This window comes from Bufo bufo, chromosome 6 (assembly GCF_905171765.1).
Source record: "Bufo bufo chromosome 6, aBufBuf1.1, whole genome shotgun sequence".
NCBI classification, from domain to species: domain Eukaryota; kingdom Metazoa; phylum Chordata; class Amphibia; order Anura; family Bufonidae; genus Bufo; species Bufo bufo.
Window position 1 is genome coordinate 398,318,859 of NC_053394.1, and position 20,997 is coordinate 398,339,855.

The window sequence follows — 20,997 nt, forward strand, 5'->3', positions numbered from 1 at the left end:
GACAGGCTAATCAGGAGTGCACGACTCGCTGGAGTGCCACATCTCCAGCATTGTAAATCTGCAAAAAAAGAGGGTTAGTCAGCACCTCCCAGTGCGCAGGTGCACGCCGCCATGGCAAAGACCTAGAGGAAAAAAAGGAGACAATGCGGCAGCACTCTGCAAATCAGACAAAGTACAACAATGCTTACAAAAATTATGGTGCTAATACTACGCTTAAAAAGCGAGATGCTTGGTCAATGCATTTTGTACAAAACCATCTAAGCCCGTATGCCAAACGTCAAGGCGATCTCTGTTACACGGGTCCTAACACTAAATACTACCTGTTATGCGCCATAATGACCGCCATAAAATTCAGGGAGTGTTGGACCCACATGCATGTTGGATCCACTCTGCCTTTTTCCGTTTTTTGTGCCAAAATGGCCTCCATTACAAGGGATGCAGGTACCAACATGCATGCTGAGCCCACTCTATACCCTTCCTGGTGCTAAACAGCTTCCAATGAATGTAGTGAGAGGTTTTGTACAAAATGCATTGACCAAGCATCTCGCTTTTTAAGCGTAGTATTAGCACCATAATTTTTGTAAGCATTGTTGTACTTTGTCTGATTTGCAGAGTGCTGCCGCATTGTCTCCTTTTTTTCCTCTAGGTCTTTGCCATGGCGGCGTGCACCTGCGCACTGGGAGGTGCTGACTAACCCTCTTTTTTTGCAGATTTACAATGCTGGAGATGTGGCACTCCAGCGAGTCGTGCACTCCTGATTAGCCTGTCTGCCCCATAGGCTGATTTTAATTATTTTCAGTATAAAGCTGTGGCCTGCTCTCACTACATTCATTGGAAGCTGTTTAGCACCAGGAAGGGTATAGAGTGGGCTCAGCATGCATGTTGGTACCTGCATCCCTTGTAATGGAGGCCATTTTGGCACAAAAAACGGAAAAAGGCAGAGTGGATCCAACATGCATGTGGGTCCAACACTCCCTGAATTTTATGGCGGTCATTATGGCGCATAACAGGTAGTATTTAGTGTTAGGACCCGTGTAACAGAGATCGCCTTGACGTTTGGCATACGGGCTTAGATGGTTTTGTACAAAATGCATTGACCAAGCATCTCGCTTTTTAAGCGTAGTATTAGCACCATAATTTTTGTAAGCATTGTTGTACTTTGTCTGATTTGCAGAGTGCTGCCGCATTGTCTCCTTTTTTTCCTCTAGGTCTTTGCCATGGCGGCGTGCACCTGCGCACTGGGAGGTGCTGACTAACCCTCTTTTTTTTGCAGATTTACAATGCTGGAGATGTGGCACTCCAGCGAGTCGTGCACTCCTGATTAGCCTGTCTGCCCCATAGGCTGATTTTAATTATTTTCAGTATAAAGCTGTGGCCTGCTCTCACTACATTCATTGGAAGCTGTTTAGCACCAGGAAGGGTATAGAGTGGGCTCAGCATGCATGTTGGTACCTGCATCCCTTGTAATGGAGGCCATTTTGGCACAAAAAACGGAAAAAGGCAGAGTGGATCCAACATGCATGTGGGTCCAACACTCCCTGAATTTTATGGCGGTCATTATGGCGCATAACAGGTAGTATTTAGTGTTAGGACCCGTGTAACAGAGATCGCCTTGACGTTTGGCATACGGGCTTAGATGGTTTTGTACAAAATGCATTGACCAAGCATCTCGCTTTTTAAGCGTAGTATTAGCACCATAATTTTTGTAAGCATTGTTGTACTTTGTCTGATTTGCAGAGTGCTGCCGCATTGTCTCCTTTTTTTCCTCTAGGTCTTTGCCATGGCGGCGTGCACCTGCGCACTGGGAGGTGCTGACTAACCCTCTTTTTTTGCAGATTTACAATGCTGGAGATGTGGCACTCCAGCGAGTCGTGCACTCCTGATTAGCCTGTCTGCCCCATAGGCTGATTTTAATTATTTTCAGTATAAAGCTGTGGCCTGCTCTCACTACATTCATTGGAAGCTGTTTAGCACCAGGAAGGGTATAGAGTGGGCTCAGCATGCATGTTGGTACCTGCATCCCTTGTAATGGAGGCCATTTTGGCACAAAAAACGGAAAAAGGCAGAGTGGATCCAACATGCATGTGGGTCCAACACTCCCTGAATTTTATGGCGGTCATTATGGCGCATAACAGGTAGTATTTAGTGTTAGGACCCGTGTAACAGAGATCGCCTTGACGTTTGGCATACGGGCTTAGATGGTTTTGTACAAAATGCATTGACCAAGCATCTCGCTTTTTAAGCGTAGTATTAGCACCATAATTTTTGTAAGCATTGTTGTACTTTGTCTGATTTGCAGAGTGCTGCCGCATTGTCTCCTTTTTTTCCTCTAGGTCTTTGCCATGGCGGCGTGCACCTGCGCACTGGGAGGTGCTGACTAACCCTCTTTTTTTTCTCAGCAGGGGAGAAGAGCTTGGGAAAAAAATGCAGGTGACATTTTGCCCTTAGAATTTTTCTGTAATAAGACTGCCCCACCTCCCATGGAGGAAGCATCCACCTTTAAGAACTGTCTGGAAACTTCTGGATGGTGAAGAATAGGTGCTGATGCAAAGGGATTTTTTTTATAGAATAAAGGTAGCTTCTGTCTCTGGAGTTTGCCCCTTTGATGTTAAGAGCAGAGATAGGGGATGTGAGAGACAAAAAAATTCGGAATGAACTGGTGATAAAAATTTGTGAAGTATATGGCAATTCACCACTTCATTCAGCTTCTCTGTATCCATCTGAAACCCTGCATCAGAGATGGTATACCCCAGGAAGGGCAGAAAAGATTTCTCATAGTTGAACTTTTCAATTTTGGCATATAATCAGTTCTTCCTAAAGTAAAGCTAACTGTGCATGCCTTCAGTGAGAAGTCAGATCTGGAGAATAGATCAGATTATTATCCATGTAAACTTTCACGCAGACATAGAACAGGTCCCAAAGGATGTCGTTAACGAATTATTGGGACACCGCAGGAGCATTACATAGACCAAAAGGCATGATGAGATACGGATAGTGACTGTCATGGGTGTTAAAAGCGATCTACCACTCGTGAATGCGGATAAGATTGTATGCACTGAGCAGGTCTACTTTTGTGAAAATCTTAGCTCCCCGAATCCTGTCGAAGAGTTTGGAAATTAGCGGTAAAGGCTACTGGTTCTTGACTGTGACCTTATTCAGTCCTTGAAAATCAACCCAGGGCTGTAAAGAACTATCTTTCTTGTCACAGCGTAGTTTACCGTGACGTATGTTGCAGTGCAGGCTGGCTGCACGCCTTTTGTGTACTGGCTGCAGGTGATTCCGTGCAGGCTGGTTTTTTTTTGCCTTGCGCTGCCTGTGTACATGTTTACCCCTTGTATCTGTATTTCTGTTCCGGTATTCTGGTCCCGTGTTCCTGGTTGCCATGGGCAACGGTCCATACTGCAGGGTTCTGAGGTTTCTATTTCTCCCTGACCTGGAAGGTTTAATCCTCCTGTGTTGTTTCCAGGCGTGTGTCCTCCCAGGTGCCCTAATTAGGCAACCTTATCTTCTTATGAGCTGGTTGCTGGGGGTCATCGTTTGTGTTTCTGTCTGTACTCCGTCTATGTGTTGCTTGTTGTCCCTTTGCTGCTGATCCTTGGCGTCATTCTGTCTGCACTTCGGTGTGGTTTCACCCGATTCTGCATTTATGTAATTTGTCATGTTTTCTGTTACCCGTTCAGTATGTGTAAGCCTAGCAGTGCTTAACTGCATCTGTACTTGCCCTGTCTTTTGTATCCTATTATGTTCCCTGTTTTCGCCTAGCAGAGCGTATCTGCATCTGAGCGCCTAGGAGTGCGTAACTGCGTCCGTTTACTGCTTCTGATGTTTTACATAGTAACATAGTATATAAGGCTGAAAAAAGACATTTGTCCATCCAGTTCGGCCTGTTATCCTGCAAGTTTATCCATAGAAAGGCAGAAAAACCACTGTGAGATTGAAGCCAATTTTCCCAACTTAAGGGGGAAAAAATTCCTTCCCGACTCCAATCAGGCAATCAGAATAACTCCCTGGATCAACGACCCATATCTAGTAGCTATAGCCTGTAATATTATTACACTCCAGAAATACATCCAGGCTCCTTTTGAACACTTTTTGTGAACTCACCATCACAACCTCCTCTGGCAGAGAGTTCCATAGTGTCACTGCTCTTACCGTAAAGAATCCTCTTCTATGTTTGTGTACAAACCTTCTTTCCTCCAGACACAGAGGATGTCCCCTCGTCACAGTCCTGGGGATAAATAGATTATGGGAGAGATCTCTGTACTGACGCCTGATATATTTATATATTGTTATTAGATCTCCGCTCAGTTGTCTTTTTTCTAAAGTAAATAACCCTAATTTTGATAATCTTTCAGGGTACTGTACTTCCCCCCCCCCTCATTCCAGTTATTACTTTAGTTGCCCTCCTCTTAACCCTCGCCAGCTCTACTATATCTGAACACAGAATTCCATGTGGTCTCATCTGCAAAAATTTATATTTTACTGTGCAAGCCTTCTACAAGATCATTAATAAATATATTGAAGAAAATAGGGCCCTGAGGAACTCCTCTAGCGACAGTGACCCAATCTGAGTGTGTACCGTTAAAACCACCCTCTGTTTTCTATCACTAAGCCAGTAACTTACAGACATTTTCTCCCAGTCCAAGTATTCTCATTTTATATACCAACCTTTTATGCGGTACAGTGTCAAATGCTTTGGAGAAGTCCAGATATACAACATCCATTGATTCGCCGCTATCAAGTCTAGAACTTACCTCCTCATAGAAACTGATTAAATTAGTTTGAGATGACCGATCCCTCATGAAGCCATGCTGATGTGGCGTTATTTGCTTATTTTCATTGACGTACTCCAAGATAGCATCTCTTAGAAAACCTTCAAACAGTTTACCCATGACAGATATTAAACTTACCGGCCTATAGTTTCCGGGCTCTGTTTTTGGACCCTTTTTGAATATTGGCACTACATTTGCTATGCGTCAATCCTGTGGAACACTCCCTGTCAGTATAGAGCCCATAAATATCATAAATAAGGGTCTGGCTATGAAATTACTTAATTCTCATCTGATCCTGGCGATTTGTCTATTTTAATCTTTTTAAGATGCCCACTTCTTTCTGGGTCAGACAGGGCACTTTTAATTGGGAATTTTACTTTTACATTCTGCATTTCATCTGACAGTTTATTTTCCTTAGTGAATACAGTGGAGAAAAAAAATATTTAATAGCTTTGCTTTCTCCTCATCACTCTCTGCAACTCCCCCCCCCCCCCCCCCATTACTCTGTAGAGGGCCAACACCTTCAGATTTATGCTTTTTACAATTTATATAATTGAAAAACATTTAAGGGTTAGTTTTGCTCTTTGGCAATAAATCTCTCGGTCTCTGGTTTGGCTTCTTTTATTTGATTTTTACATATTCTATTTTTCTCCTTATAGTTTTTCAGTGCTTCCTCGCTACCCTCCTGTTTTAGTAATTTAAATGATTTCTTTTTTTCGTTTTATTGTTTTCTTTACTGTTCTATTTATCCACATTGTTTTTTACTTGTTCCTTAACCTTTTATTCCCATAAGGTATGTACCTCTCACACTTAGATTTTAAGATGCTTTTAAAAATATCCCATTTTGTGACTGTATTTTTATTTTTGAGGACTTTGTCCTAGTTAGTTAGGCCTATCGATTTTCTTAGTTGGCTAACTTTAGCTTTTTTGAAGTTTGGTATTTTTGTTCCTCCCTGAAGAAACACTCTTTTGAATGATAATTGAAAGGTTATTACTTTATGGTCACTATTTCCCAGGTGTTCCCCAACCTGCACATCTGTTGTTCTGTCAGGTCTATTGGTCAATACTAAGTCCAGTATGGCCGTCCCTCTACTCGGGTCCAGAACCAATTGGGAAAGGTAATTGTCTTTGGTTTCCTTTATGAGATATAAAAGTTTCAGTTTCCATATCTATATCTGGGTAGTTTAAGTCCCACATAATAACCACCTCATTTTGATTTGTCGCCTCGTCTATCTCGTTTAGGATTTTTTTGTTCATGTCGGTTTGGCAGTGCATCCGGAAGGGGGTTCCTGGTTTTCCCGGAGGGGGAATTCCAGTGTCTGTGTATGCCATTTCATCTTCCGTGTGCAGCTCTGCCTGGGGCCGTTTAGCTCCCATTGCTTGCAGCATAGGTAACTGCTTCAGTCTCTGCTATATTTGTTGCTGGTATTTTGTCTGCCTGTCTGTCTGGGGACTCTAGTACTATTGGTACCTTTGTAGGTATCTCCTGGTTCTGCTGGACCAGATGCCACTGATGTGTTGCTCTGGAGTAGCCCCTGGCAACTACTGTCTGTTCAAGCCTACCCTCACCATCCGAGGCTCGAGTGAAGTCCGGGTATTGCTTACATACACCCCTTCTTAATCTCGCCCGTTAGTGGCGCAGTGTGTGCACACCCATTGTTCCTTGTGTGTACTTTGAGTGCCTCTGTTCCTGTCATGAGCTTGTTCTCTTTAATAAAGTACCGTTGTTCCATTTTCTGTTCCGGTGTTCCTGCTCGCCTGATGCCTCAGAGGTCCTTCGAGGGATCCCCGTCACGTGACATTTCTTCTGTACAAATTAGAACCCAACACTAGATGGAGACATAGATTTCCACATAAGCCCCCTTCTGAGATTCTCCTTGATATAATCATACATCGCTTGGGTATCAGGGAGTGAAAGTGGGTAGACTCGACCTCAAGGAGGAGTAACACCGGGCAGGAGGTGTATCGGACAAACATGGGATCATTGAGGAGTCTCAGCCTCCATCTTGCTAAAGACATCCACAAAGCTGGCATATTGCAGGGGAAGCCCAGACAGATCTTCAGGTACTGGAGAGAAGAAAGCTGTTCAGACTTCCGATAAGCAGGTGGACTGACAGGAGGATCCCCAACGTAGGAATTGATCTGAGTGCCAGTCCAAGACTGGAATGTGCTGTCGTAGTCAGGGAAGACCAAGGATGACATGATTCACGTAGGCGGACATCACATAAAAGGGTGATCTTCATAATGGAGGCACTCATTAGTATTAGCCCCATAAGATGTACTGACATTTTCTCCCCACTTTGGTTGGGAAAAAGAGTTAGTTTTATAAGGTGAAAAATACGATCTATTTTCATATGCTTACTTTATTTTAGCCACAAAAAAGTTGACATTTTTGGGCAATTTAGATTTTCAATTTTAATATTAATTTTTTTTTAAATTGAAGTACCAAGCCAGGTTTGCAAAAGCTCATATCAGAATAATAAAAATACATTTTTCCAAATCACACCATCGTATTCATTAGAGGGTATCATGAGTATTTTGATCCCATGTTTTAAGGAATTAAAGAGGTTTTCTGGGATTTTGATAATAATGGCCTATCCTAAGAGTAAGTCATCAATATGAGATCATTGGCGTTCCAAATCCCAGCACCCCCACAGTTAGCTGTATGAGGAAGCCGTAGCGCTCTGTAAGCACTAAGGTCTTGTGAGGAGGGTGTGGTGCTCACCAGAACTCTAGTGAGCATCATGGTTTCCTAAAACAGCAGGTCGGCAGGGGGGCTGAGAAATGGATCCCTGCTGATCCCACATTGATTACCCATCCTGAGGATAAGTCATCATTATGAAAATCCTGGAGAACCTCTTTAATGCAAAGCAGATGAAAACATTTTAAATTATTTTGAAAATGTTTTAAAGACCGTTTATATTTTGTACAAAACGTGCTCCAGATTTAAAAAATATATTAAAAAATAGGACCCATTGGCTCCGAAACTAAGAAATGTAGGGCCCAAATAAAAATTATAGTCGCCAAATTTAAATACTCGTATATCTATCTCTGAGTAGTTACTCCACAATAACGTGCCCCTGCCTGGCATGGTAGACGCCTATTTGCACAAATTAAGCAATCACCTACAGAATATATTAAGGGGCAGTGTCCAAAACAATCTAAGGGAACAGAAGAGGTCTATCCCCCCCCCCCCCCTCCCCCAGCCCCTCAAAATTGTATGGTCATTACTTCTAGAATTATTGTCAGGTGTAAGACATCCAATTAAAAACCCTAACAAAACTGTAATTATGCCCATGGAGCTCATGGAACAGCCTGAATATTAGAAATCCTCCAAATAAAAAAATATCATGTCCATATCACCAGACAATAATAGTAATGGGAATAGTCATGGGAAACAAAATGATCAACATATCCAATGAATATATTTTATATCAAGTCATCTTCAATTATAAAACTAAACAATCCAGAGCTGGTGGGCATACAATAGAAAATAATCAAGGATTCACCCATGGGTAAATTCATGCGAGATAAGTGAACCACACGACTTCTACGAAAACAGGGGTGGCGGGGACCAACTTGTTGTGTTTATCTACAGTTACATTTTGGTCAGGATGTACAGATTAAGATGATATTCCTTTAGGAGGCCGAGTAATGGCTTACACGTAATTAGGCAATCCTAGCCTGGGTCACTTTTTGGGAGAACTTGCAGATTACTGATATGTGCCCAGTAAGACCAGAGCTGATGGTTTCCTGACAAGCCCATATTTGATGTAATGTTCATTTCTTTTTAATGTTACAAATACTTATAGGGGTAGAAAAGACCGGGGCTGGAATAGGTAGATTGTTATCCTTTTACTAGCAGAAGGACCCGGCTTTGCTCGGGTATATTTCATCTAATGATTCTGTGTGTCGTTTAAATATCCTCCACAACTGTGACCTCTACAGCACCCTGCCCCCTTAACAGTGAACTCCACTGCATCTCACTCGTTAACACTGACCCCCGCACAGTGCCCCACCTCCTTACAATGGGACGTCTACAGCAGCTCATCCCCTTAACTTTAAGCTTCACAGCAGCCCACCCCTTTAACAGTGAGTTTCACAGCACCTCACTCCCTTGACATTGACATCACGCCACCTTAACAGTGACCTATACAACACCCCCGCCCCTTTAACAGTGACCTCCACAGTGTCTACCCCTTTAACAGTGACCTCCACAGGGCCCTGCCCCTTTAAGTCAAGGGCTACATGACGACGTGTTGTGCGACAATTTTTATAATGATAGGCTATGGTGTAGCACTGCAACATGCAACATTTTGCGACTGCGACACGAGTCGCCAAAAAATCCATCCAAGATGGATGCATGTAGCAGTGTGGTTGTGCCCTATGTGTCGTGCAACTTGGGTTGGCTGGGTTCTTATGGAAACCTGGAGAAAATCTGTATGTGGAGAGTAAGGGCCTGCGAGCTTCTATTGGCTGATAAGGGACATGTGACTGTGTGTATGGCAGGTAGGATATGAAGAGAAAGACTTGCAGGCTTGAATTGGCAAATGCAGGTAATTTTTTGGTAATATTTTAGGAACGGTAATGTCCTAGAGAGCTGAGACCCCACAAGATTTCTTATACAAATACCTGCCCGGCTGGGCTCTAACTAAACATAGGGTAGAATCCCTGACTCAACTATAGAGTGCTGTTCAGACACGGTCATAACCTGCGGCTTTCTCAGCTAGCCCAGAAGCCTCCAGGCTGTAGCAAACACAAGTCCCTTTGGGGGATTGTGGTCCAGCAGTCCTCCCGACTCTGACCTTGTGGCCCTTGTACCGCAGGCGTCACTGCATCCCCCAAATTCCAGGCTGTCACTTAGCCTCGTGGTCCCTCAGCCTAGCCCAGCTGAGACCACACAGACAGAACCTCCAGGCCTCTGTCTACAGGTAACACACTCCCCCCTTGCTGACACTCTGGGAGGTGCTTTATGCCAGGCTGAGTACCTCCAGCTGGTCTCACCTGTGGTGGAATAGGGGAGTGGACCGCACTATCCACCCCTTCCTTGCCTCCAACCTACGTGAGACCTGTCACTGTCTCACCCCCCCCCCCCCCCCCCCTTTGTTCAAGCCCGTGAGGGTGAACACCTGCATAACCACGGGAGGCTGGCGAGAGGGCATCCACCTGGCCTGTACGTGGGGAACAGCCACCCACCCTGCTCTTTGGCTTTACAGCCACACTAAGTAACCCAGTGTCAGCGAGCACTAGCTGCCGCTGACACAGAAAATTACCAGTTCTTATTTCACCGAGGCCAGGAACCTCGGTGACACGTACTGTCCCCTTGTTCTGCCAGACCCACGGCAGCAGAGCTTGGTTTATCACCAAAACCAACATCTTGCCTAACAGAAACTGCCTAACAACCTCATGTGCCCATCTCATGGCCAGATAATCTTTTTCTACTCTTTCCCGAGTGATAATGATGCGCTGTCGTATATTTTGATTCCTCTCTCTCTTTTTAGATCCTCTAGCTCCTGTACATGCGCCTCACGTCCTTTCTTGGACTGCTGCAACGCTTGACTGAACTGTTCCTAGTCATGGTCATGTCCCGACACTTTCTCCTTTGCTTTGAAGTGCTCCTTCAGCAGATCATGTTTGCCCCAGCTCGCTTCTTTTACGTGCATCTGGGTCACTTTTTCCTTCTTTCCAGCAGTAGTTACGCCAGCTACGGTGGCAGTTTCAGAGACCTCTGCTTCTTTAGTGGCTTTTTCCACTTCGGCCGCGGCTCCCTTTGGCTTAACTTTGGTCTCTGTAGCACCTGGGGACTTCACGTCAACCAACACATCGGCCTTAACTTTTTCAGCCTTTGTCTTCTCGAAGTCTCCAGTCTCTTTGACCGCCTTCTCAGACATGGCACCATACACTTGCCCTGTTAACTCCTCCCCCTCTTTCTCATTGAGGCAGGAGGCACCAGGGTCTTCAGCAGACTCGTCTTCTGTAATTTTCTCCAGAGACTCACCCAGGCCACTGTTCTCCTTTTGTGGAGGAGTCAGGAGATACAGCCCATCGTAATAGCTCGGATCCACAAACTGATCGTTCACCTCCTCGTACTTCTTCCCCAGCAGGCTTCTGGCTATTTGGAAGGCCTTGTATGCAGAGGGGACGTCTTCCAGGCCTGGGCTACACGCTACTACGGGTCTGTGGTCTTCGGCATCCACATTAGCCCCATCAACTGGTTCAGCAGAAGCATCTTCCATCTTCTCTGCCACAGCCAGCACCACAGTGCCACCATCTCCAGTCCCATTTTTAACAGGCTCTGGCTTCTTGACGTCTTTCAGAGAACTCTCCTCTTCAGGTTTCTCACCTTCCACCTGCTGCTCGAGAGCACACTTAAATTTCTCCAACTCATCTTTTAAGCTCATGAGATTTTCCATCTCTGTTCTGAGTTGCTTGTTCAGCCTCTTCAATTCAGCACGCTCCTCAAGCGCTTCTTCAAGGGCTCTAGCCAAGGAGAGGGCCTTGGTCTCCTTTTCCCAAGCATCAGTCTCTGCTTGGTCACGTTTTTCATCATATCGAGCCGAGATGTATTTCTCTTCAGTTGGGAGCCAGTCAAACTTCTCCTGTTTCTTCGCTAGATTAGACATAATTTGCTTCTGGTGGTCCAGGTCCACCATCAGATCATCCAATTCTCGCTGAAGTTTGTTCTTGGTTTTCTCCACCTTTTTGTATGTCACACCCTGTTTCTCCAGGCGCTGAACCACCAACTCCATGTTTTTTAGCAGTTTCTTTTCAGCTTTTTTTTGCACAAGCTTGTGGGAAGTGCCCCGCATTTGGGCCTCCGGTTCCAGCTGCTCCTTGCTCGGCTCTGCTGCAGCAGATGTAGGAGTATCACCATTCTCTTTCTGGCTCTCCTTCTTTGCCCTTTCTGAAGCCTTCTTCAGTTGCTCTGTGAAGACAGCTAGTCCCGTCTCTAACGTTTCTAGGGAGCGTGAGGAGAGAGAGAGATCATCCTCCTGTTTGCAGCTGTACTGTCGTGTCAGGTCATCTACAACTGTCTGGATATGGGCTTCAGACCCCAGGCTGACGTCACCCGACTTGATTCTCATCTCGTCAGATATAACTGTCTGGTCGCCACTAGTAACCACCTTTGTTTTGCAGGACCTTGACATGGTAGCTTCACTGTCTGGGTTGCTATCGGTCACAGCACATACGTCACCTATACCGCTCGTGTCATTATTAATTCTGACCTCTAGGGGCACCGATGAGCTAATCCCCACCTGGGACACTTCCTTAGTAACCAACCAACATTGTGGAGACTGCATTTCCACCTCTGGTACGTGCGGTACACCCTCTAACCCTATCATATTTTCCTGCACCTTCAAACACTGAGCTGGCGCTGGGCTTTGCTCCACATTACTTATATGCATGTCTTCAAACCTTTTGATTAAGTCATATAGCGCTTCATGAAACATAGCAGATGCAGAAAATAAAGTTTCATCATCATTTACATTTTTACCACCAGGGGGCGCTTCTCCCCTGACCCCAACCTGCAACAGAAAAGATATATCATAGTCACCACATATTTCATATGACATCACATTTTCCATATCCATTTCCGCACTTTTGTCACCATCACTTTGCACTTGACCAGCACCATTGTTTCCAATGGTCAATATTCTTTCTCCATGCAGGTCAAAGTGCAGCTCCCTTAGATCCTCACTTAAAGGGACAGGTACAGGTTCTGCAGGAATTTCGTCACTATCTGCAGAAGTGTCTACCTTACCCCACAGCAACAAACCGATATCACGGCCCAATACTCCCTCATGCATGAGCGTATCTGTAACATCAAATTCATAAGTCCCTGTTCTCATTGGAGTCTCACACTCAGTGAAAATCAGCAGATAGTCCTTATCCGCACGACTGTCCAGCACCTTTATTATTTTACCAGTCTCAGGTTTCAATATTGTGCTACCTCTTACCCGGGCTAGCATGGGATCCCGGATCCTTGTCATCCCAAAACTAGCTTTGGTCATGGGCAACTGAGGTAACACAGAAACCTTCTCCTCTGTAGATTTCTGCAAGGGAGCAATCACAACAGGCTTCCAGCACTTTTACTCATCAGCAGGGACACCTGCCCGCATCCTCCACCAATTGTGTGGGGGGGGGGGGTTAGCTCTTCTCCAGGGGTCATTCTCACAGGTTACTTCACCAGACACGGATATACTGTCCAAACTTTGCATTTATTGTGCAACACCAGCAACAACAAACAATAACACAAAACAAATACCTGCCCGGCTGGGCTCTAACTAAACATAGGGTAGAATCCCTGACTCACCTATAGAGTGCTGTTCAGACACGTTCATAACCTGCGGCTTTCTCAGCTAGCCCAGCAGCCTCCAGGCTGTAGCAAACGCAAGTCCCTTTGGGGGATTGTGGTCCAGCAGTCCTCCCGACTCTGACCTTGTGGCCCTTGTACCGCAGGCGTCACTGCATCCCCCAAAATCCAGGCTGTCACTTAGCCTCGTGGTCCCTCAGCCTAGCCCAGCTGAGACCACACAGACAGAGCCTTCAGGCCTCTGTCTACAGGTAACACACTCCCACCTTTGCTGACACTCTGGGAGGTGCTTTATGCCAGGCCGAGTACCTCCAGCTGGTCTCACCTGTGGTGGAATAGGGGCATGGACCGCACTATCCACCCCTTCCTTGCCTCCAACCTGCGTGAGACCTGTCACTGTCTCAATATATAGATATATATATAAATAATCAGGCCCTGGTTTTGTACTTCACGAGGTATGGTTGAAAGATACACTACTCCCAGATTTACGATGTGTCACTCAGACAGACTTTTACCAGTGGTGGCCCTCTCTCTATTACTACCCCTGTGCTGTCCTCATGCTCAGTGTTTAGCCTGCAGACATCCTTTCTGTCATTCCACTTGACTGCAAGTAACTGGCCATTTACAAGTGGGATTGTCGCCCCTTTTTCCACATCTGGATACCAGCTCTTGTGGGAATCCAGCTCTTTTTATTTGGACTTTCCCAAAGGCCCTTGTATTTGCAGTTTTATAGGAATGGAGGGGCCACCCATACCGATCGCAGGGTGGTGCCTTTGGGAATCTTTCATTTTTTTTTATTTTATTTCATCTCACCAAAAAATTTTCTTTAGAGAAAATGTATGTATATAAAAACTTACTTTCACTCTTAATTGGATCTGTCAGTTGATCAGTATTCATTCAATGCAGGAGACCATATGTGTATGGGGACCTTTACAGTGGCCTTGATCATTGCTCCAAACCCTTAGCTACCCCTGGTAGCTGAAAGCAATGTGATATTTTACCTCCCTGTAAAAAGGAGTATCGTATGTTTTGAAATAAAGCCAGTTAGTGACCACCATAAAAACACGTAAGGGCAGTCACTAACAAGCTAAGCATGGAGATGTCTTCTCTTGTTTGTGAGGTTTTTTTTTATGCGTAACCATGGCGAATGCCTGCTTAAAACATTTCTCACATTATGAACATGAAAGTGGCTTCTCTCTTGTGTGAATTCTCTCATGTCTAAGAAGAGCTGGTTTATGCTTAAAACATTTTCCACATTCTGAACATGAAAATGGCTTCTCCCCTGTGTGAATTCTCTGATGTGTAACAAAAGTCGATCTATGGTTAAAACATTTCCCACATTCTGAACATGAAAATGGCTTCTCTCCTGTGTGAATTCTCTCATGTCTAAGAAGAGCTGATGTCTGCTTAAAACATTTCCCACATTCTAAACATAAAAATGGTTTCTCCCCTGTGTGAATTCTCAGATGTCTAATAAGATCCGATTTCTGGTTAAAACATTTCCCACATTCTGAACATGAAAATGGTTTCTCCCCTGTGTGAATTCTCTGATGTTTAACAAAGGCCGATTTCTGGATAAAACATTTTCCACATTCTGAACATGAAAATGTCTCCTCTCCTGTGTGAATCATCTCATGTCTAAGAAGAGCCGATTTCTGGTTAAAACATTTCCCACATTCTGAACATGAAAATGGCTTCTCTCCTGTGTGAATTAGCTCATGTCTAAGAAGAGCTGATTTCTGGTTAAAACATTTCCCACATTCTGAACATGAAAATGGCTTCTCTCCTGTGTGATTTCTCTGATGTACAATAAGATCCGATTTCAGTCTAAGACACTTTCCACATTCTGAACATGAAAATGGCTTCACTCCTGTGTGAATTCTCTGATGTACAACCAGAGCAGATTTATGCTTAAAACATTTCCCACATTCTGTACATGAAAATGGCTCCTTTTTTATGAGAGCAGTTTGATGTTTAACACCTCTTCTGTGACTTTTATTTTGTGTTACAGTCTGTGATGAATCAGAAGATTGGACCTGTTTGAAAGGATCAAGTGATACCTTTTTGCTTTGAATAGATGAAGGTATGTCTTGGATATTGGTATGTTCTTCATATGTATCTCGTGTGATACCATGATTAGATACTTCAAAATCTGAAGATATAAGCTGTTTCTCTAAGTTCCTGGTACAGTCATCTGCCAAGAATAAAAACAGTGCTATTGAGGGAGTTCACCGGAATATAGCCCAGCCTGCTATACCACCTAGCTGATATAATGAAAATATTCAATTATTGGCTTGCTTCATCCGAAGAAAGGACAACATATATATACAAAATTTATACCATTTATTCCTATTATTGTATAAAATATGTCACAATTAATCCTCTATTTCATACAAAACCTTAAACCTTCACACATTCAATAAATATGGCCAATAAAATAAATTTACAAACGCAAAAACACAAATGCAATAGCACCAACATGCATGCTGAGCCCACTATATACTTCTCCTGGAGCCAAATGGCTACTGGTAGGCGCTGTAAAAGTAGACTCAGTTTTAGTCTGCCCTGGAGGCTGGTTTAAAAGTCAGTATAAAACTGAGTCTACTTTTACAGCGCCTACCAGTAGCCATTTGGCTCCAGGAGAAGTATATAGTGGGCTCAGCATGCATGTTGGTACTTGCATCCCTGGATCCGATGAAAGCTGTCATGGCACCGGACGGGGTTAAAAGCAGAGTGTGCATGCTGTACCTGCGCTCCCTGGACTTTGTGTGGCTATCATGGCCCATAAACAGGTAGGAACTAGTGTTAGGGACCACTCATAGAGGCGACCTTGACGTGGTGAGTGGCTTATTACGCTTTGGCCAAAATGTACACCAATGCCTCATTCAACATCCAGCATAGAGGCAGAGCAGAGTGCTGGTTGCAGAGTGCTATTGCATTTGTGTTTTTGCGTTTGTATGTGTATTTCGCCATAGCGATGTGCACCTGCATACAGGGTTGTGCTGACTGAATCCCCCACAATAAAATAATACTCATATAGTACTTAAATTGAGATAATGTAAAATCACGGTCCCTCTCAGTTCCTTGTGCGGAGCTCACGCACTATTTGTATTCCACAGCGATATTATGAATATTTACAAGATATCCTATTATTATCATCTTGTAATAAGCTAAATATCTAGCGGTAGTCTCATTATCCCCTACGGTGAACGCCGTGAAAAAAAAAAGAAGAAAAAAAAGACAAATTTCTAATTTATGCTTAGTTGCCACCAAAAAATATAACAAGTAATCAAAAAGCACCATTTACTCCAAAATTATACAAATGAAAAATACAAGTTGTCCCACAAAAAGCTCTCATGCAACTCCATAGAAATAAAAATAAAAAAAAAGTTATGGGTCTTGGAAAGCGGCAATGTAAAAACATTTTTTTCTTTTAAAAAAAGTTTTGATTGCAAAAAAAAGTGGTAAAACCAAAAAAAAAAATGCACTTTGTATCACTGTAATCGTACTGACCCAGAGAATAAAGATATGTTATTTACACCTAAAAGTGAATGCCGTAAAATTTATAATGTAAAAACGCAGTGGCAGTATTGCTGTTTTTCCCATCTTCCTCTCAGAAAGAGTTAACTTTCTGATTAACTTTTATGTGTACCCCAAATGGCACCATAAAAAATTACAACTTGTCCTGCAGAAAACATGCCTCAAAAAGCTATATAGACGGAAAAATAAAAAAAAGTTATAGCTCTTGGAACTCGACAATGAAAAAAGGAAGAAAAACGCTTGGTCAGTAAGGCCCAAAACAGGCTGGTCACTAAGGGGTTACATATAAATATCATGATTATATGAAAGATCATTATATAAAGAGAAATCATGGTGCAATAGTGGCATAAAAGAAAGAACATAATTTCATCTGAGTATTGGAGAAAAGCAACCCAATATATTTTGAATACATATACCGCATCGTCTGACAGTACATGAAAGATGGTTGTGAATGCACAGTCCGTTCCAGGTGTTATATAAGTATATTAGCCTGATCGAATCCGGTCCAGGTTTTATATAAGTATATTAGCCCGATCTATTCCGATACAGGTTCTCTATAGATCAAGGCAACACAGGAAGAAACTTGTAAGGTTTAGAAACGTGTCGGGTGAACATAGCGATATAAATAATTTGCGGTAATAGGAAGGATTGCATAGCCACGAAATACAAGCAACGCTTCAAAGCTTTCAATTAAGTCAGCGTCTTGGAATTCTTAACCCGCATGCACAGTCAAGTAAGTGCCGACACTAGCGCGCAGGATAACTGTGGGAATTAGCAGCACAAGAGAATCGCAACTGTATAAGGAAACAAACACGTACGTATCTTGCTACCAGCCGTATTAAACCGACTGTCGGGAGTCTGGTAAGCGGAGAAGCATCATACTACATCTAATCTAAATGCTGTCACACTGAATGAATATACTATGCATTGAACTGTCCTGCGAAGAGATGAATATATTAGCAAAGTGGCAACAATAAGACTACCGCTAGACATTTAGCTTATTAGAATAACAAAAGGATATCTTGTAAATATTCATATCGCTGTGGAATACGACATCGTTCCAAATAGTGTGTGAGCTTTACACAAGGAACTAACAGAAGGACCGTGATTGTACATTATCTCATTTCAAGTACTATATCAGTAATTTATTTTATTGGCCATATTTAATGTGTGAAGGTTTAAGGTTTTGTATGAATTAGAGGATTAATTGTGACATATTTTAGACAGTAGGAATAAATGGTATACATTTTTTTAATATACATATGTTGTCCTTTTTTCATGAAGCCAGACAATAACTGAATATTTTAAAACATTATTGATGAGTAATATACCAAAAAATTCAGTTGAAATTTAACAGTTCTGTATAAAAAAAAAAACTCCATAGAAAGTACAAGGCTTGGCACTAAATTGAAGCATAGATTTACAAAAACAGTGGTGGCCAAACAGATCACAATCTAATAGAAGACCCTTAGGTTTAACTAGAAAAGGTTGGCTCCAACTTTTTGATTTGTACTTTCACTTTGTGCTCATCATCTAATAACTGTTATCTCTAAACTACTGAGAGGTCATAAATATTTAAGCCACATTCTTATCAGCAACATAAAAAATTAGCTATAATGATTGTTTTTAAAAGGGAGAAAGCAGAGATAAGGAGTCCTTCTGCTCCCTAAATGACGGAAGAGAGATAAAATCCACAGGCTGTCACTACAGCATGTCAGCACTGTACAGAAAAAAGGAGTACGTATGTTTAAAAATTACCAATTGAAAATTATTTTTAGCTCAAAAAGGAGTACAATGCAATAATAAAACTATTTCCCCAAAGGTGTACATAGCCTTTAAGCCCCTTTGTGCCCTCCTAAAGTAATAAAGCCCATGTAGTGTGAATAAAATAAAAAAAGTTATATTTAGTCCCATTCCTCCTGAATTTAGCACATCATGATCTTCCCAGCAACAGACGTGTGATGACATCATCCCTACTGCTGAGCTGAGTAGAGTGCACAGGCCGGTGGATTATCTCTGGCCTGTATGTTCTCCCACTCAGCCCAGCAGGTGCAATGACATCTCTGTATTACACCTGCTGATGGGGAGAATGCAGGCTGGGGAATGAGACCTGGGCTATAATGGATGACATAGACAGCAGCTGGACTCCGAGGGAGGAAAAAGAATAGAATGGACGGTAGGAAGCACAGTAAGCCATCACGGACCATGGTGGAGCTCCTCAATATGTTTTTTTTTTCTTCTTAAGATATAATTCCTATTGATAATATGCAGAGTTATTCACTTGGGTCAGGATATCCTGATGTCTTCATTGACAAGGTGGGTAGGAAATACAATTTTTCCATCCATTTTCTGGTATTATGGCCGTTTTAATGGCCATCTAGCACTAGCAGTTGTTGCCGCTACTACCACCATCCTCCTCTGATGATATCTCTTCCTCAACAACCCAATTGGTCTCCCAGGTGATATCCAAAGCACAATCATAATCATGGGCACAACCACACCACTCCTGGCAGTCGAAAAGTTAACTGTTCTCACACAAATCATCTTCAGAGTCAGTCAGAATGGTTCTGGGTTATAAGTGGTGTACCCCAAGGTTCAGTGCTGTGTCCTCTATTGTTTAATTTATTTATTCATGATATTGAGGATGGGATTAATAGCACCATTTCTATTTTTGCAGATAACACTAAGCTATGTAGTACTGTGCAGTCTAAGGAAGATGTCCATAAACTACAAGCTGACTTGAACACTCTGAGTGATTGGGCATCAACTTAGCAAATGAGGTTCAATGTGGATAAATGTAAAGTTCTGCATCTTGGTAGGAATGATCTTCGTGAACCATATGTCCTAGGGGATGTAACACTGGGAGAGTCACTTATAGAGAAGGATTTGGGTGTCCTTGTAGATTGTATGCTGTAATTTAAATCTACCATGTCAATCAGCTGCTTCCAAGGCTACCAGGATATTGTCATGCATTAAACGAGGCATGGACTCGCGGGACAAGAATGTAATATTAACATTTTGCAAAGCGTTGGTGCAGCCTTATCTGTAATATGCAGATCAGTTCTGGGCACCAGTTCATAGGAAGGATGCTCTCGAGCTACAAAGGTGTACAAAGGAGAGCGACTAAACTGATAAGGGACATGGAGGGTCTTAGTTATTAAAAATTATTAAAAGAATTACATTTATTTAGTCTTGAGAAGAGACGTCTAAGCGGAGACATGATTAAAGGGAATCTGTCACCTATTTTGACCATATAAAACCGTTAAAATAGCAATGTGCAATAAAGTACCTTCTTACCTACATGTGTCTTCTTTCTTTTATTCAACTTTTCATTCTTATAAAAAAGCGATTTTTCGGATATGCAAATGAGGTGCCCAAGGTGCCCAGAGGGGAGTTATTACTCTGCTCTAGTGCCCAGTAACGCCCCCCTGCAGTGCCCAGCCAGCCTTTCTTCCAAGCCCAGCACGCCTAAGAAATAAATGTCCTCCCACATACTTGCCGAACGGCGCCGCCCCCTCCCCACCAAGTCATTTAATTTATTCATAGCACCGGGCCTCCCTTTCTCCTCTGAAATCCCGCACAGGCGCAGTATCGGTGAGTGCCTGCGCCTGCACGATTCTCCTGTTCCAGAGGGCAACAGCCTCAATAGTGTCACTGGGCTCGGCGCATGCCCAGTGACATTTTTTGGCTCACGCAGCACGATGGTTATACGATTCCCTGCCCTCTGGCCACACAGCACTGAAGGAAGGGGGGCCCCAAACTGAACTCTTACACCAGGCCCATAAGCCTTTTGCATCGCCCCTGCTTGAATTGAACTGTATCACTCCGGCACACCGCTATGAAACTAGGCAGAGAGGTCAGCACTGTTCAACATTGTGTGTCCTACGGTAGTAGTAGAGATCTCTTCTGCACTGCTAGTGAAATTGGACATCGCGTCCCAAGCTGCTGCTGCGCTTCTTCCGGCTACATGTCAGTAGCCAAAAGAAGCGCAGCACTGTGATCTGGTGTCCGCCCCAGCCCTTACTTTGTGTCCATGTGTGTTGGATGAATAAAGAAGCATTTTATCTGCAGTGGCGAGTGCCGCCTGTCATTTCTTGTACCTGCAATCAAGTTTCATCTTGTGTTTTCCGGAGCGGAGCACCACGCACACTGCATATATAAGGTTCGCTGGACGTTTGTTTGGCAGTAACAGTACTGAGCAATGCTGACAAAACTGACAGAAAAGAGAACCTAAAAATGTAACATAAAACTGCAGTATCCAGTGAAGGAGTAGAATCTGTGAGACCTCTTTACTTACTGGTCACTACTCACCTGGGCGGTTATCTGTAGGAAGGTCCTCTATACTCTGCTCATCACCCCTCACATATGTCT

General features: G+C 43.3%; 2 protein-coding genes across 2 annotated transcripts in view; both read right to left on the reverse strand.

Moving 5' to 3' along the window:
• The window catches only part of LOC121004472 (oocyte zinc finger protein XlCOF22-like), a 1,539,666-nt gene that overhangs the window by 272,110 nt on the left and 1,246,559 nt on the right, over window positions 1-20,997 (reverse strand). The window lies entirely within an intron of this gene.
• On the reverse strand, window positions 14,259-20,980 carry LOC121004260 (gastrula zinc finger protein XlCGF17.1-like; the record flags this gene model as incomplete). Its single annotated transcript, XM_040436422.1, has 2 exons — window positions 14,259-15,280; window positions 20,938-20,980. Coding segments are annotated over 2 exons (1,065 nt in total), but the record flags the coding sequence as incomplete, so codon positions are not given.